The following is a 19,577-nucleotide window of genomic DNA, read 5'->3' as shown; positions in this document are numbered from 1 at the left end:
AAACGACCAAACGCATATAGTGACTTAGCGGATGATGTTTCTTCGCGTTACCAGTATGTCATTTAAATTTTGGATACGATGCCTCTTGAAACACCAAACACTTCGCCTACCTTGGTTACGGAAGCATGTGATATACTGATTATTCCTTGCTACTGTAGTGTTATCTTGAAGCTGTGAGAAAGGAGGACAGGCGCTCCAAGGCGCGAAAGCAGAGGCGATGCTCAGTGCAGACGAAACTAGGAGAGATGATGTTACATGAAGTAAACCGTAAGGGGAGAGACTTGCGAAAATGCAGACACCCCCAGACGCCGTCCCAGGGCGCTAGTTACTCTTCAATGAATGAACACGTAACTTCATATGTCGTCTAGACACTGTGGTAGGTTGCCACCTTAGAACGTTGTAACCAACAGGCACGTATTAGCGTGTAGAGCCAGCTTGATACCACCCCTGAGAACAGCAACGTCGGTAGGCTCACAAGGATTAGAAAGAGAGCGAAAACGCCAAAAACTGTTTCCCTAGCAGTCCCTACTCCGGGGGCCCGAGACGCGGGGCTAAATGATGTATAACAATAATGTTGCAAGACTTATTTGGCAGAGCAGTTACGTTTAGTTTTCAGCTGAACAAAGTTGATACCAAATACGGACTTAGTTAGTGCAACTGCATTAACATCCCCGCCTTAGGAGCAGTAGACGGACCTAACTATACTGTCTTCCAGTCCATATGTGGCATTACAGCAAACCAGTGCTTAACAGTATTGGTTAAAACCCTTCTTGGTTGCAATTTTAGTTTTTTTTATCTTTCAACGACGCGTTTCACCTTATTAGGCATCTTCAGGTAATCTAAATAGAAAACAGAGAATAAATACATCTATCTGTTTTATGTGCATTACATTTATAAAGTTTTAGTGGGTATGTATATTCAGTTTACGATCTGTCATTTTTAATCACTGCTGCGTCGCAGCGCCACCTCTTGATGTGATTATGTATTAGAGGCTTCAGTACTGGCCCACGACGCTGAGGCGCATTATGCCTACTACCTGAGCCCCCATCTTACTGTTACTCGCTCCTGCGAACAGGAACGCGTTATGCAGATCTTGGTGCCTCTCGCTTCCATCTGGAAAAGTTAATGATTTTTACAATTTGTATTTCTAGTTTTTGCCGAGTTTAACGAAGGCAATGTTGGCCTGATATATTCGACGATGCCCTTTGGCTACACTGACTAAAGATTCTTAAGAAATACCAAATTAAGATATTTGCTCTTTCAATAGTTGATCTGTTTATATTTTCAATAGGTGATCTGTTTATACATGTTTACATGTTATCCAAGTCTGCACAACGCGATCGCGATTGTTAATTACATGTATTTGTTCTCTGTTTTCTATTTAGATAACCTGAAGATGCCTGAATAAGGTGAAACGCGTCTTTGAAAGATAAAAAAAAAACTAAAATTGCAACCAAGACTGGTTTTAACCAATACTAACTAAACTGTGATTGGTAGGCGCCTGCAAGAGACCTGCAGGATTGGCTGGGTGGCTTTAAGTGGGAAAAACAGTGCCACCACGCGACTCTTTAAAACCCCTAGATTCCGCATTTTGACAGAGTTCTCGTCAGACGATCTGTGCGCCGAATCCGCGTTCGTCGACTCCAGCCTTGGTCCAGCTCCTCGTAAGTCTGCTCTCTCACTTGAAGTGCCTCAGTGAACAGTGTCACATTCAGTATGTTTTGTTTTGCAATTAAGTTGTTGCCTTAAGATGCTGCCAGTGTTTGCTACTGTGGTTAGCATTCACTGCTGGGGGACTTCTGCACTGGCTTCTGTTGTAACAATGTTATTCATGCTTTTTCTAACCCTAGAACTAGCCTCCAGTGTATTAGTTAGTCCTGTCTGGAATAAACAACTATTTCAAAACCCTGTTTGTCCAAGAGTCTCCACAACGAGTTCCCTACCAAGTCTCACCATCTGCATTTCTAGTAAATGCTACCAACGTAGGCTCAGATAGAAGAAAACAATCAAATGCCTTCATTGTGAATTTTCCTTCCGCTTCCTGCTCTGTAACGCTCGGGAGCGCAGACTGATCAGTAACCCCTTTTCTCCCTCTCCCACCTATGTCAGGATACGACAAGCACCCACAGTACGAGCACCAACAATTTTCCTATGTTCGAATTCAATTAGGACCGACATAATACACTCACAACTGGAGAGAGCGCTGTTCTAACGAAAAGTGACACTTGCAAATAACTGAGGACAATACACAGGTGCCGTTCGTGGCCAAATGCAACAGCGTAACTCGCAGGTTTGGCCAGCGTCTGCATTTATGTTCTAGCATCCACATTTTTGTCCAACCACTGTAGACATCTGGCAGGAATGCGTACGATATCCGAAATGAGGCAGAGGTACTGGAAGAAAGAAGGTTTCAATTAACCCAATTGACCGTTGGGATGTCCTGAAAGGCAAATATTGTGAATCGAGCTTTGCATGAAACCTTCGTCAGCGCCCCTTGTAACGCCGGAAATGCATATCCTCCTCTTTCCACCTATTGTACTATAAATTTTTTTCTTTATTTTGTTACCTGAAGTAATGACATTTCTTTGTCTTTATATATTGTAATTGTTCTACTGTTTATATATATATATATATATATATATATATATATATATATATATATATATATATATATATACTCCTGGAAATGGAAAAAAGAACACATTGACACCTGTGTGTCAGACCCACCATACTTGCTCCGGACACTGCGAGAGGGCTGTACAAGCAATGATCACACGCACGGCACAGCGGACACACCAGGAAACGCGGTGTTCGCCGTCGAATGGCGCTAGCTGCGCAGCATTTGTGCACCGCCGCCGTCAGTGTCAGCCAGTTTGCCGTGGCATACGGAGCTCCATCGCAGTCTTTAACACTGGTAGCGTGCCGCGACAGCGTGGACGTGAACCGTATGTGCAGTTGACGGACTTTGAGCGAGGGCATATAGTGGGCATGCGGGAGGCCGGGTGGACGTACCGCCGAATTGCTCAACACGTGGGGCGTGAGGTCTCCACAGTACATCGATGTTGTCGCCAGTGGTCGGCGGAAGGTGCACGTGCCCGTCGACCTGGGACCGGACCGCAGCGACGCACGGATGCACGCCAAGACCGTAGGATCCTACGCAGTGCCGTAGGGGACCGCACCGCCACTTCCCAGCAAATTAGGGACACTGTTGCTCCTGGGGTATCGGCGAGGACCATTCGCAACCGTCTCCATGAAGCTGGGCTACGGTCCCGCACACCGTTAGGCCGTCTTCCGCTCACGCCCCAACATCGTGCAGCCCGCCTCCAGTGGTGTCGCGACAGGCGTGAATGGAGGGACGAATGGAGACGTGTCGTCTTCAGCGATGAGAGTTGCTTCTGCCTTGGTGCCAATGATGGTCGTATGCGTGTTTGGCGCCGTGCAGGTGAGCGCCACAATCAGGACTGCATACGACCGAGGCACACAGGGCCAACACCCGGCATCATGGTGTGGGGAGCGATCTCCTACACTGGCCGTACACCACTGGTGATCGTCGAGGGGACACTGAATAGTGCACGGTACATCCAAACCGTCATCGAACCCATCGTTCTACCATTCCTATACCGGCAAGGGAACTTGCTGTTCCAACAGGACAATGCACGTCCGCATGAATCCCGTGCCACCCAACGTGCTCTAGAAGGTGTAAGTCAACTACCCTGGCCAGCAAGATCTCCGGATCTGTCCCCCATTGAGCATGTTTGAGACTGGATGAAGCGTCGTCTCACGCGGTCTGCACGTCCAGCACGAACGCTGGTCCAACTGAGGCGCCAGGTGGAAATGGCATGGCAAGCCGTTCCACAGGACTACATCCAGCATCTCTACGATCGTCTCGATGGGAGAATAGCAGCCTGCATTGCTGCGAAAGGTGGATATACACTGTACTAGTGCCGACATTGTGCATGCTCTGTTGCCTGTGTCTATGTGCCTGTGGTTCTGTCAGTGTGATCATGTGATATATCTGACCCCAGGAATGTGTCAATAAAGTTTCCCCTTCCTGGGACAATGAATTCACGGTGTTCTTATTTCAATTTCCAGGAGTGTATATATATACTCCTGGAAATGGAAAAAAGACCACACTTACACCGATGTGTCAGACCCACCATACTTGCTCCGGACACTGCGAGAGGGCTGTACAAGCAATGATCACACGCACGGCACAGCGGACACACCAGGAACCGCGGTGTTGGCCGTCGAATGGCGCTAGCTGCGCAGCATTTGTGCACCGCCGCCGTCAGTGTCAGCCAGTTTGCCGTGGCATACGGAGCTCCATCGCAGTCTTTAACACTGGTAGCATGCCGCGACAGCGTGGACGTGAACCGTATGTGCAGTTGACGGACTTTGAGCGAGGGCGTATAGTGGGCATGCAGGAGGCCGGGTGGACGTACCGCCGAATTGCTCAACACGTGGGGCGTGAGGTCTCCACAGTACATCGATGTTGTCGCCAGTGGTCGGCGGAAGGTGCACGTGCCCGTCGACCTGGGACCGGACCGCAGCGACGCACGGATGCACGCCAAGACCGTAGGATCCTACGCAGTGCCGTAGGGGACCGCACCGCCACTTCCCAGCAAATTAGGGACACTGTTGCTCCTGGGGTATCGGCGAGGACCATTCGCAACCGTCTCCATGAAGCTGGGCTACGGTCCCGCACACCGTTAGGCCGTCTTCCGCTCACGCCCCAACATCGTGCAGCCCGCCTCCAGTGGTGTCGCGACAGGCGTGAATGGAGGGACGAATGGAGACGTGTCGTCTTCAGCGATGAGAGTCGCTTCTGCCTTGGTGGCAATGATGGTCGTATGCGTGTTTGGCGCCGTGCAGGTGAGCGCCACAATCAGGACTGCATACGACCGAGGCACACAGGGCCAACACCTGGCATCATGGTGTGGGGAGCGATCTCTTACACTGGCCGTACACCACTGGTGATCGTCGAGGGGACACTGAATAGTGCACGGTACATCCAAACCGTCATCGAAACCATCGTTCTACCATTCCTAGACCGGCAAGGGAACTTGCTGTTCCGGCAGGACAATGCATGTCCGCATGAATCCCGTGCCACCCAACGTGCTCTAGAAGGTGTAAGTCAACTACCCTGGCCAGCAAGATCTCCGGATCTGTCCCCCATTGAGCATGTTTGGGACTGGATGAAGCGTCGTCTCACGCGGTCTGCACGTCCAGCACGAACGCTGGTCCAACTGAGGCGCCAGGTGGAAATGGCATGGCAAGCCGTTCCACAGGACTACATCCAGCATCTCTACGATCGTCTCGATGGGAGAATAGCAGCCTGCATTGCTGCGAAAGGTGGATATACACTGTACTAGTGCCGACATTGTGCATGCTCTGTTGCCTGTGTCTATGTGCCTGTGGTTCTGTCAGTGTGATCATGTGATGTATCTGACCCCAGGAATGTGTCAATAAAGTTTCCCCTTCCTGGGACAATGAATTCACGGTGTTCTTATTTCAATTTCCAGGAGTATATATATATATATATATATATATATATATATATATATATATATATGCATTTATGTCGATGTATAATTGGTTTGTTTTGTAAATATTACTTGTATTTTTACGCTGAGTCTGGCCTAGGGAAAACTATGCTATTGAACGATTACATCGATAGGTCGTGTGGAGAACCAAAGTGTTTAGGATCTTTGGTAGTGTTAACTCTGCCGCATGGAGCGCGGGCAGAGGGAGTCTGGCTGGAGTAGGGCGGTGGAGTAGGTGTGTTGTGTGACGATCCCGCGAGTTGCCGCGCTTTCGGGGTTTGGCAGCATGTAATTGCGCTCGACTGGCTATGATAGCTTCTGACACGGTGTCGCGGACGGGAAGCATTAGCTGGCGCAGATCAAGAGCCCGTTTCGCCTGGTGACCGTGTCGAGAAGTAGGCGCGCCAACATCCAGCTTCTGCAACAGCGACGGCCGACAATGAGTGACTGTCGCCACCTCCCCGATCGACGACTGCAAACCTTCAATCAACCAACAAGGAAGACTAAAATCACGTAAAGTTTTAGAACTGTATGGCAGACCTCCGCTTTTCGAACTGTTGCATCACAATAATAAAGCAACTTAGCATGAACCTTTGTTGCTCAATGTCCCAATTGCATTACCAAGCAGGGTCCCTTCCTTTTCTGGAATGAACCCGAGTCTCGTTGAAATTCATACGCCAGCATTAAAGTAATATCATTCCATTTCACTGCTTTAATTTCAAAGTTCAGTTAAAGTATTCATAGCTGTCTACAATATTTAGATTACACAAGCAGAAATTAAGAGTGCGAGTTTTGCTACAATATTTTAGCTTGCCTGTGACTGCAGCTCAGCTTGGTACGTACTATATTTTACTATTGTTAATTGTTCAGAATCATTTAATTCAAGTTCAAAGTTAAATCTCTTATTTCTAAATTGCGTAGATTCAAGTAGCTTTTGAAATGATTGTTGAGGTAGCCCAAAACTAACCTTATTTTATTGAATTTCGTAGTGCTTCAGAAACAAAGTTCACTATTAATTTCAGTCACTAAATTAACTATCAATTTTCCGGTTTTATTAATTCTTTTGCTAAATTAAGTAAGAGTGTAGCGAAATTTATTACTTCTGACAAACATTCAGTTTTCACACAGCATGTGTCAACCTTCAGTGGCCACGCTTTTAGTGCTAATTATATGTGTATTAATCTTTCATTTTCAGTTATTATAGAAGTTTTCCATAGGAGTGGCGACCGTAATTTTCCCCAAATCTCAAATATCTAATTAACGCCAATTTATTTTAACGTAACGACCGCACATTTACTTTCTTTATTAATTTTACCCTTTTCTGAAAATAATTTCCACCAATTTCATTTGCATTTTTCCATTCATTTGGATGTAACCCTTTCCTCCCTCTTTACCGACAAATTAACTTCGGTGACGATTGCTTTTCCCAAATTTGCATTAGGTACACGCGGCTTAATTTTTCACTGTCATTAAGGTCGATAAGTGAGGGGGAGGTTACACCCTGATAACTTATCTCGCAACTGAAGACTAATTATTAGAAACATTTGGAAAGCACCAGCAGTACCAGTCTGACTGCATGGTAAGAAATGCTTTCGATCTGACGACGACTGGTTCGAAGGCTGTAGGGAACTCAAAGGGAGTGGATTTCATTCCCGCTCTGCGATCTAGTATAACGTTTTCCAATAGCATTTAAGTCGAATAGTTTATTTGAAAGAAGTCGCTGTGGAAGCAACAACAGTCTAAAACTGGCAACAGTAACTTCAAGTGCTATGCTGTGATATTCGTCCAGAGCATGTTAAGGGAAGCCTTGCTTTGGTTACAAAAGAGCCAGATAATACTAATTTACTGCACATACACATGCTTTAAGGAAAAACATAATAAGAAAGCTTTATTCCTTGGTCCCCATCTCTAATACCACTCCCGATAAAACGAAATTATTTGTACAACGGTAAACAAGAGAATACTGCCACGTGATGCAGATACTTACAGTTTTTAAAGAATATTTTTAGGCAATAGCAGAAATAGCATGGGCTTAATACGTTGATAGATATTTTAAAAAGTACAAATGTTATGACTCACCTGAATTTTGGGTTTGTCGCCGTCGGAAACGACCGTGAACGGCCAGTGCTTCATGTCGTCTTGTATCTTGGGATCGTCAAAGCGTCTTCCAATCAATCGCTTCGCGTCGAAAACCGTGTTCTTCGGGTTCATGGCCACCTGTGAACACATCATCACCACGACTGTGTCATCTTGCGTTATTTTCGAAATCGGTTGTACCATTATAACTGTAATATTCATTGTTTTGCGTAGATTACCTAAAACACAAGTGTGGAATGTCATCCCAGGACCACTAGATAGATCAGGCTCTTGCATATGTGTTACAAAGTAATTGAAACCAAACGTAATCACATATCATGAGTACAGGAAATGTATTTCCAATTGCGAATACGGCCACCTCCGACTGTAGAATGGAATGACGACATTCAAAATTTGTGTCCGGCCAGGACTCGAACACGAATTTCCTGCTTGTCGCGAATGATCACCTTAAGCATTTCGACTATCCTTGCACGCTTCACGGCTAGACCCAAATTTCCATATGTTGTCCTCCATGACTCATTAACCTGTACTCGTCGTACACCTACTGTCACCCCCGTAGAGGGGAGATATTTAATCTAAAGTCGTTAACCTGGTATCGGGGTACAAATACGATATTTCAGTGCCTGTATTTGTAAGAAGAGCATTGCATCGTACTTCTTTCAAAGACAGGCACTGTAATATCGTACAGTAACGTAAATGCGCGAGTGCTGGTATAATACTCCACAGTAGGAAGTTGATAAAATAAACACAAAACTAAATATGTCAGTCACGTCAGACGGTTACAAAATCCAACAGTTCTCTCTACAAAAACAGTGTCGTTGGCAACAAGCGTGGAAATTTACTGTCTTGGCTCACATTCTAAACTGAAATATTGCAATTTTCTGCCCGCAAATATAATCTGTTATGTGCGAAGCCCCTTTAAAGAAGAAAAACTTATTTCCCTACTCATATAAATTTGTCATTTGCTTTGCGGTAGGTGCTGGACTGCTGTTGGAGAGAAGAATCAAACACGATAGTTTTTCTTATTTCAGTTTCCTCGCTATTACTATGCAGTACCTATAAGTTACCCAAATAACACATACACACACAGACGCACACGCACATAACTGATTCTTCATACTTCAGTACATTACACGAGAGCACGTGAATGCCTGCGTTCCTGAAAAAAGGACAGTTGTTGTAGGATTGCTCCCTCGATACCGAGACTAAAAGAAATGGAGCACAAACTAACTTAAACATGAATACCGATAGAACAGACGGTGCGGTTTTTGTAAATAAAAAAAATTGAAAAACACAACGAAGGGATTCGAACTAGGTAGAGAAACGTACTGTAACATAACTGAAAATTTTTTAACACTTTCTCCCGTCAGAAATAACTTTGAAATCATTTAGTAAAAGCTATGTAGAGCAGTTGTAAAACACGAAAATGAAAATATGTAGCATCAGATTGTTTTCTCGTTTACTTGAAACAGATGACGAAATAAAACTTACAGAAACTGAAAGGGTGGCTGCTTCGGACATCACTTAGAGTGTGTCCTTCTCCTTTCCTTGTTCTTATTTTCTGTACTTAATTCAAATTAAAAGCGTGTTTTTGCTTCACACAGCCGAAAGTATAAACTGTTATACACGGTTGTTCTTGTTACTACAGAAGTTTATTCGCCCAGACAGTATAAAGTTTTTTGATATTTTATTGATAATAAAGCTATCTGATACCTAATATTGTAAGCTTTGTAATGATTTATTTTTATGTACTCCGTTGATAGCTTTTTTAATACGTTGTTATATGTTATGTAATTGTACGTGATATTACGCTAGAAGGTAATGCAATAGATTAAAACAGATCTCACCAGCGTGTGTTGTAAATAATAACAACGTGCCGCCTCAGGTGTTTTTACGGTTCCACCTTCCAACCCTTCTCTCACTTTTTAAGTTTAAAGATGGAATTTGGTCCGAAGCTTTTGTGTAATGAGTCAACATGTAACACTTATCGTAACCTTGACCATTATTCAAAGAAGGGATTTAATACACTGGAGCATAACCTAGACCTCGAGTTGCTCAGAACATATCAGCTGATCATTGAACACACAGTCTTATGCGAGACTCTACACACAACACCATTCTCATATTTTTAATTACTAGATACAAAGAATTTATTACTGTAACCTTACTAGTTTGCACTCGGAAGGAAGACGGTTAAAACCCGTGTCATGCCATTCTGATTTAGATTTTCCTTGATTTCCCCTAATCGCTTGAGGAAAATGCCGGAATGGTTCCTTTGAAAGGAACGGCCAATTTCCTTCCCCAGCCTTCCATAACCCCATGGGACCGATGACATCACCGTTTGGTGCCTTCTCCCAAATCAACCAACAAGCCTTAATAGTTTTTAGTATCCGGTAACGCTGACCATAACACTGATATAAAAGACAGTAAAAACACTTTTGTAGCAATTTTCTAAGGCGTACATTTACAAAACCAGCTATATAATCCTTTTACTTTTATAAATTTTTGAATGAATAAAAAATATAATAAATATACTTTACATTCTATTTCAAAGAAGTAATCGTATGTTGTAAAAGATTGCTGCCATATGGTGGTCTTTCAAAACACTATGTACTCCATTATTGCCTCGAAAGTTTCCTATCAGATGTCAACAAGCACACAACAAGAAAGGATTTTATATACGTCTTATGAATTTTATTTGTGATTATTGTGCACTGTTCGCACGGTTGTTATCTTATTGTATGACGAGAGAGCCGACCGGAGTGGCCTTGCGGTTCTAGGCGCTACAGTCTGGAGCCGAGCGACCGCTCCGGTCGCAGGTTCGAATCCTGCCTCGGGAATGGATGTGTGTGATGTCCTTAGGTTAGTTAGGTTTAATTAGTTCTAAGTTCTAGGCGACTGTTGACCTCAGAAGTTGAGTCGCATAGTGCTCAGAGCCATTTGAGCCGTTTTATGACGAGAGACGGTACTATAGAATATCGTCTCCATAAGGAAGTTAACTTTGAATTTGTAGGCATTGTATGTTGGTTTGACGTCAGAATTTTCCGTAATTGTTCCTTTATTTACATTACAGCTATGTCCAATTAATGTGAGCAGTCGACGAAATGAATTGGCCGTGTATACAAACGATCTGAAGATGATTTAATTTCTCTGAAACTAGTAATCATTGTGAATTTTTATGCGATCTGGGAGAATAAACTTCCGTAGTAAGAACAACAGCGTTTAGGTTCTGAGATCGCCTCCAATACAGCTGACAGTGTCAGGTAATCATCTTAATAAAATGCTATGTTGAGCATTTGTCGAGAAGAAATCGAGACCAAGCTCTTGAAAACGTATTTTGCGCTTCTGCAAAGTGCCAACAAAATGGAAACTTTGTTACTGAAGATGTGTGATAATCAGTCAACGTATGGTACATAGATTTTATTCAATTAATGTATAACAGTGTGCTTCCGAGTGTTATGCCGAGTTGTTTTTTACATTAACTATTCGCTCCAAGAAAACCTGGTAGATCATATCAATTAATGTTTGCCTTTCAATAACCAAGACCCTTTCCGTATGGGCAGTTAACGACTATTATTTTCAGTACATACTGGAACTATTATTGACTGTTGTTGGGAGTATGAAAAAAAAAATAGTACACTACTGGCCATTAAAATTGCTACACCAAGAAGAAATGCAGATGATAAACGGGTATTCATTGGACGAATATATTATACTAGAACCGACATGTGATTGCATTTTCAAGCAATTTGAGTGCATAGATACTGAGAAATCATTACCCAGAACAACCACCTCTGGCCGTAATAACGGCCTTGATACGCCTGGGCATTGAGTCAAACAGAGCTTGGATGGCGTGTACAGGTACAGCTGCCCATGCAGCTTCAACACGATACCACAGTTCATCAAGAGTAGTGACTGGCGTATTGTGACGAGCCAGTTGCTCGGCCACCATTGACAAGACGTTTTCAATTGGTGTGAGATCTGGAGAATGTGCTGGCCAGGGCAGCAGTCGAACATTTTCTGTACCCAGAAATGTCCGTACAGAACCTACAACATGCGGTCGCGCGTTATCCTGCCAAAATGTAGGGTTTAGCAGGGATCGAATGAAGGGTAGAACCACGGGTCGTAACACATCTGAAATGTATCGTCCACTGTTCAAAGTTCCGTCAATGCGAACAAGAGGTGACCGAGACGTGTAACCAGTGCCACCCCATACCATCACGCCGAGTGATACGCCAGTATGGCGATGACGAATACACGCTTCCAATGTGCGTTCACCGCGATGTCGCCAAACACGGATGCGACCATCATGATGCTGTAAACAGAACCTGGATTCATCCGAAAAAATGACGTTTTGCCACTCGTGCACCCAGGTTCGTCGTTGAGTACACCATCGCAGGCGCTCCTGTCTGTGATGCAGCGTCAAGGGTAACCGCAGCCATGGTCTCCGAGCTGATAGTCCATGCTGATACAAACGTCGTCGAACTGTTCGTGCAGATGGTTATTGTCTTGCAAACGTCCCCATCTGTTGACTCAGGGATCGAGATGTGGCTGCACGACCCGTTACAGCCATGCGAATAAGATGCCTGTCATCTCGGCTGCTAGTGATACGAGGCCGTTGGGATCCAGCACGGTGTTCCGTATTACCCTCCTGAACCCATCGATTCCATATTCTGCTAACAATCATTGCATCTCGACTAACGCGAGCAGCAATGTCGCGATACGATAAACCGCAATCGCGATAAGCTACAATCCGACCTTTATCAAAGTCGGAAACACGATGGTACGCATTTCTTCTTCTTACACGAGGCATCACAACAACGTTTCACCAGGCAACGCGTGACAACTGCTGTTTGTGTATGAGAAATCAGTTGGAAGCTTTCCTCATGTCAGCACGTTGTAGGTGTCGCCACTGGTGTCAGCCTTGTGTGAATGCTCTGAGAAGCTAATCATTTGCATATCACAGCATCTTCTTCCTATCGGTTAAATTTCGCGTTTGTAGCACATCATCTTCGTGAAACAGAGCTTTGTTGTTGGATGATACTATTACAGAAGATAGTGCTATTTCACTAAACAGACAGTAAACTGCACCAATAAGGTTGTCAAAGAGATTCTAATTACAGAGATTCTAGTTACAGGTGGTGCAGTGCAACGTAAGTTAAAAGGTTGTATCATTTTTAACTAACTGTATATATATATATATATATATATATATATATATATATATATATATATATATATATTGTACAGCATTTTTTCATATTGTTCGAAAACTTTTAATTATGGAGATAGCAGTTAAAAAACGATGAATAGATAACTAGTTCCGGTTCAAAAATCAATCGTCTTCAGATCTGACAGGAAATAGCAAACAGAAAATTCACTTATACTAATTTTTCTTTTCATATCGGAAGAGGGCTCATTTTTTCAGCCGATACTAATTATCTAATTAGTGTCGTCTAACTGCGATCCAGACAATTTACAGCTTTCTAATAATTTCTTAAAAAAGTTTATGTGCAAGATATCCCAGGAAGGAATGATTACTATTCATGGATGTGGCAGGAACGATAATTCCAAGCAAAAACGTCCAGTAAACATAGATTCTGAAACGTATACATTACGAGTTATGAGCACCTTTGCAGTGGAAGAGATGCGTTTCACAGCAGCGAAGATGAGCAAGTGCCCATAGCTCTTAAGGTATGCACTTTAGAGCCCCTGTTTACCGGCATTTTTTCTTCTTTTGATCCATATTACCACACCCCAAAATATGGAAAAAAAAGAATTTGCAGTAGAAGAGATTTGTTTCATAGTATCGAAAATTACGCTACGCTCATATAGTTTAGAGCACGTGTTTACTATTCTTTACGCTTCGAACGATCGTTTCTGTCATATCCCTGAATAATGGCCACTCCTCCTGGGCACCCTGTATAAAATACGTATTTGAGATCGCTTCTCTCCATTTAGAAAATGTCAGGTAATAGTTCTAAGTGGATTAGGTACTACTATCGTGCTGGAAAATGCTATCTAAGTGAAAAATATGTACGAGTCGTCTTGTAGAATGAGAAAGGCTGTCTAGTACAGCGACCATTTCCAGTACAGCGAAATTTCAGAAATCAAGACGCTGTATGCGTGGCTATTTCGATGTGTCGTCCATTTCAGCCGTTTTGCAGAGCACTTCATATTTCCAATAAAATGAATGTCTACGGTTAACCCACTTCAGCGTCACATGTCCTCAAGCCACGGAGTACACTGCATGGTGGCGTGGGAACTCGTCTCTTGGATCTGAAATAGGAGTGGAGATTCGGATCAGAAACGGGGAGCAGCACAAGCGATGTGTAAACAGCGCCTGCCTGCAGCAGGAGGCGGCTATCGGCAGATTCGGTCCACACGTCAGGCGTAAACCTACGCCCACGCCGTCGTCTGTTACCTCCCCGCCTCCCCTCACCACGACACACATACACGCACATCTCCTCGGGGCGTAACATTGGCCGCTGGACATCGTCCAGAGCCTGGCCGGCTAAAGAAGCGCAGAAATAAACACGCCTAGCGGAAAATTTCAGCATGAGCAACCGCAGCTACCGTGGATGAGGTAAAAATCAGGACGTTACGAATAGCAGGTAACTTCGTGCTTCCACTGATGAGCCAAACATTATGACCACCTGCTTAATAGCATGTTTTTCCTTCTTTGGAACGAAATACATCACTGATTCTGAGTGTCCCGGTGGGGGCACATATTTGAAAGGCCGGCCGGAGTGGCCGAGCGGTTAAAGGCGCTACAGTCTGGAACCGCACGACCGCTACGGTCGCAGGTTCGAATCCTGCCTCGGGCATGGATGTGTGTGATATCCTTAGGTTAGTTAGGTTTAAGTAGTTCTAAGTTCTAGGGGACTTATGACCACAGCAGTTGAGTCCCATAGTGCTCAGAGCCATTTGAACCAACCATTCTGAGTATCAGGGATCTGACAATTAGTCGTGCGTTTGTGGAGATATGTGGCATTAGATGTTTACGCATAGGTCATAGGTAATTCGCGTAAATAACGGGCCACTGATTTGCGTACGCGGTGATGGAGCCCGATAGCGACACAGATGGGTTACATAGAGTTTACATGAGGCGAACTTGGTCGCCGAGACGTCAACGTGAGTTCACTATAAGGCTTTTCAGACAACTGTAGCACGGTTTTGGCTCCGTGACACGGACAGTTATACTGCTGAGAAATGACATCGCCGTCGGGGAAGACATTAAGCATGAAATGATGCAGGCGGTTCGTAGCTGTCAGCACGTCTTCGATTTTCACCACAGGTCCTACGCAAGCGCAGGAGAATGTCTCCCTCCCACAGCATAATACTGCTCCCAGCAGCCACCGTCCGTGGCGCGCTGCACGTTTCCAGCCACCGTTCACCTCGATAAAGACGTTCGCAGAGACGACCATCAACGTAGTGTAGCAAAAATGTGATTCACTCGAAGAGCCGGCACGTTGCTATTGATCGACGGTCCAATCCCAATGGTCCCGGGCCCACGGCAATCTTAATTTGCGATGTCGTTGGGTGAAAATGTGAATACGTAGGGGTAGTCTGCTGCGGAGCTCCATGTTCAACAATATACGATGAACGGTGTGCTCCTAAACACTGGTGTGTGCAATACATTGAGCTCTTTCGACAGAGATGCCACAGATTACCACCTATTCTACTTTACAGAGCAGACGAGCCTCCGAACCTTAAGTTCTGTGAAGAGTCGTGGACGTCCAACCATTTGGCCCCTAGTGGTAATTTCACATCCTTCTACCTCTTTCCGTAGATGCTCAGGATAGTAGCACGTGAACACTCGCGCAACTTCTCCGTTTTCGAAACACTCATTCATAAGCGCTGCGTAATAATAATCTGCCCTTCGTCAAAGTCGCTTATCTCAAGGGATTTCCGCATAATCAGCCCATATCTTCGCTTGGGTGATTCCCCGCCCGTGTCTGCTCCGCTTACATACTTTTGCTACCGCGCCACATGCCCGCAAGGCCACCAGGCGTTATAAAACGTCGCGATGGTCAGTGGTCCTCAGCTAGTAAAGTGCTCGACAATGCATTTTCTTGTTCGTAGCCTGGCTTGCTAATCATGATGTTTCGTCTTGCGTCGAGGGATGTGTATACATACGTGTAGCCTGGGGTGCGCTTCAGGGTGCATAACCATTCGTGTCCTGGGCGTCTACCTCCAGTGCACAGTTCACTGCAGTTACCACACTTGCATCACTAGTTTTTCTGCCATCCCCGCAGCCGGTGGATTGTTCGCAGTGTGATGCTTCAAACGGCAGTGAACGGTGACTGAAAATTTGTGAAGACGTCTGGGATGCCACTGAGAACGAAATACTTACAAAGGCTCGTTAGAGAATAGTAGCCCTGTCCAAAATTTTGTTACTGTAAAAAATTTGAACTTTGTGCCTGTTCTGACCATCGTGGACAATCTTTGTAAGCATATATTTGTTCTTTTAAAAGGCAGCATATCAGTAGCGATTGGTGTGTTTGTTTGACGGCAAAGTCAAAAACTAAAATTGTGCCATAATCTATAAGTCTTAGCACAAAATATTGTTGGTATTGTTTTCGGTGGTAATCAGTCGTGTGACTGGTTATGAAGCAGCCCACCGTAACTTCCACTCCTTTGACAACCCTTCCAGCAGCATTTGCACCCAACGTCCTCATTTAATGGTTGGATATACGAGGGTTACTCCAAAAGAAATGCACACTATTATTTTTTTCAATCCGTCTTTTATTCTACATGTTTGAAAGTTTTACAGTGTGTAGATACATCCTTTAGGAACAATATTTTCGTTTCTCCACATAATTTCTATCCCTCTCAACTACCTTACGCCATCTTGGAACCAGCGCCTGTATACCCGCACGGTAAAATTGTGGACCAACCTGTTGGAGCCACTGTTTGGCAGCGTGCACAAGGGAGTCATCATCTTCAAACCTTGTTCCACGAAGAGAGTCTTTCAGTCTCCCAAAGAGATGATAGTCACATGGAGCCAGGTCAGGACTGTAAGGCGGCTGTTTCAGTGATGTACATCCGAGTTTTGTGATCGCTTCCATTGTTTTTTGACTGACATGTGGCCGTGCATTGTCGTGCAACAGTAAAACATCCTGCTTTTGTCGATATGGTCGAACACGACTCAGTCGAGTTTGAAGTTACTTCAGTGTCGTCACATATGCATCAGAATTTATGGTGGTTCCACTTGGCATGATGTCCACAAGCAAGAGACCTTCGGAATCGAAAAACACCGTAGCCATAACTTTTCCAGCAGAAGGTGGGGGTTTGAATTTTTTTTTTCTTGGGTGAATTTTCATGATGCCACTCCATTGATTGCCTCTTCGTTTCTAGAAATACTTCCTTCCCCTATCCCAACGTAGCGTGACAATTCGTTCACTGTGGTGCGCCTATCAGCAGTCACCAAATCGTTAACTCTCTGCACATTATCTGGAGTGTGTGTAGTACGAGGCCTGCCACTGCGAGGACAATCCTCAATATTGCCGTGCCCACTTTCATCACATAACCTGCTTGCCCACCGACTAACTGTACTGCGATCGACTACAGCATCTCCATACACCTTTTTCAACCTCTTGTGGATGTTTCCCACTGTCTCGTTTTCACAGCAGAGGAATTCTATGACAGCACGTCGCTTCTGACGAACGTCAAGTGTAGCAGCCATTTTGAAGACATGCTGTGATGGTGCCACTCATGGGAACAGGTTGAACTAAGTTTGAAAACAAGCGGGAAGGATGTCTGTACACACTGTAAAACTTTCACATATGCGGAACGAAAACTGTATTTTTACAAAAATAGTGTGCATTTCTTTTGGAGTGACCCTCGTATTCCAATCTCTGTATACACCTACAGTTTTCACCCAATACAACTCCCTTCAGTACAGTACAAGTTAGTTCCATGATGTCTTGACACACGTTGTATCATCCTGTCCCTTTTCCTCACCAGAGTTTTACACAAATTTCTTTCGCCGCCGCTGCTGTTGACAATTTTCTCATTCCTGATCTTATAAATCCATATGATTTTTCACACTCTTGCATTGCACCATATCTCGAACGCTTCGATCCGCTTCTTTTTCAATTCTTCCACAGTCCGTGATTTTCTTCCATACAATACTACCGAGCGAGGTGGCGCAGTGGCTAGCACACTGGACTAGCATTCAGGAGGACGACGGTTCAGTCCCTTGTCCGGCCATCCTGATTTAGGTTTTCCGTAATTTCCCTAAATCGCTTCAAGCAAATGCCGGGATGGTTACTTTAAATGGGCACGGCTGTCTTCCTTCTCCATCATTCGTTATTCCAATGGGACTGATGACCTCGCTGTTTGGTCCCTTCCCCCTACTCAACCAACCAACCAACCAACCAACCATACAAACTGTTCTCCAGACACAAGTGCTCAGAAATTTTTTCCTCAAAGCCACTTCTTTAAGCCATTAAAGCCGTTTTTGCTGCTGCAGCCGGCTTTTTATATGCTCATGGGATCGTCCATCAGATGTTACTTTGCTTCCTATGTAGCAGCATTTCTTCACTTCGTCTACTTCGTGTCTCCAGTTTTGATAGTAATTTTCTCACTCATCATGTTCTGCTACTTCCCATTACTTTCATCTTTCTTCAATTTACTCTCAGTCCATATTCTACAGGGTGAGTCACTAACTATTGCCACCTAGAATAACTACGAAATTATGATAGGAGCTGAAAAGTTTGTGGGACAAATGTTGCATGGGATAACGGGCGCCATAATATGACGTTGGTTTTTTGTTGCTAGATGGGGTCGCGTCAGAGATATGAAGGTCAACTTTGGTTTTTTTGTTTTTTTAATGGGATGCTATAGTTTGGTATTTATTTTCTGATAGAGGCTATCGAGACGAATTCAATGATGTGTAACAGTAAGGTCTTTGAAGCTCAATGAAGGTCACAAAGGTGGCATAACGTCCATTTACAGAAGGTGTTCCAAGTGATAACCATTGGTATCAATGCAGTGCTAGAATCTTCTTATCATGGACCGAGTGGTATTCCGTATCACTTTGCCACTTATCGAAGCACATGCTCTGACAATGCCCTCTCGTATATCGTGCTAATAGTAAATATTCGCCGAATAGGGCGTATCCATCTGACGTGTCATTGACATGTAAACACCATTCGACTGTTTCGCAATACAACACTAATAGGAACGGTAAGACTAGTATCGTCGAATCAAGCGAATGTGAATGATGTATTCCTTCGAAGAACAAGTCGATATGCTTCTCTATTTATGGACAATTCCAACGAAATTCAGTGAGAGCTAGACTTATACACTGAAAGATATCCTCAACGTACTTACCCTACACGTCGTACATTTAAATATGTGTATGATAAATTGAGAACAACTGGATCTTTAATGCATCGGATACATATCCGCAAAGGAAAGTTACTAGCGAGGAAACCGAAATTGGTGCTCTTGCCACTGTGGTTCGAGATTGTTGTGTTAGTTCGCATCAAATCGCAAAGGAATCTGGCATGAGCCAGAGTAGTGTTTTCCGTGTTCTGCATCGCCATATATATAATCCTTACCATATCAGTCTCCACTAAGAATTAACTGGTACGGATTGTATGCGTCACAATGAATTCTGCCGATGGGCTCAACTTCAGATTCAGAGGGATGACACATTTATTAATTTGATTTTATTTACTGACGAGGCTACATTCACGAACCATGGAAATGTTCATTTTCATATCATGCATTATTGGGCAACTGAAAACCCATGCTGGCTGCGGCAAGTTGCACACAAAAAACCGTGGTCGGTGAATGTATGGGTGGGATTCTGGAGGACAGAATTATAGGTCCCCATTTCATCGTAGGAAATCTTAATGGTAGGAAGTACACCACATTTCTGCAAGAAACATTAGGTCTGTTATTGGAAGAAATATCTTTAGGAAC

At 44.2% G+C, this 19,577-nt stretch overlaps 1 protein-coding gene across 1 annotated transcript in view; it reads right to left on the bottom strand.

Moving 5' to 3' along the window:
• Positions 1-19,577, bottom strand: part of LOC124610962 (heat shock protein 70 B2-like) — a 142,651-nt gene that overhangs the window by 86,917 nt on the left and 36,157 nt on the right. Inside the window, exon 2 of the mRNA XM_047140202.1 lies at positions 7,623-7,760. Coding sequence (XP_046996158.1) covers positions 7,623-7,760 — 138 coding nt within the window. The remainder of the gene's footprint in view (positions 1-7,622; positions 7,761-19,577) is intronic.

Source organism: Schistocerca americana, chromosome 1 (genome assembly GCF_021461395.2).
Source record: "Schistocerca americana isolate TAMUIC-IGC-003095 chromosome 1, iqSchAmer2.1, whole genome shotgun sequence".
NCBI classification, from domain to species: domain Eukaryota; kingdom Metazoa; phylum Arthropoda; class Insecta; order Orthoptera; family Acrididae; genus Schistocerca; species Schistocerca americana.
This window is presented reverse-complemented; position numbering and strand designations above follow the sequence as displayed.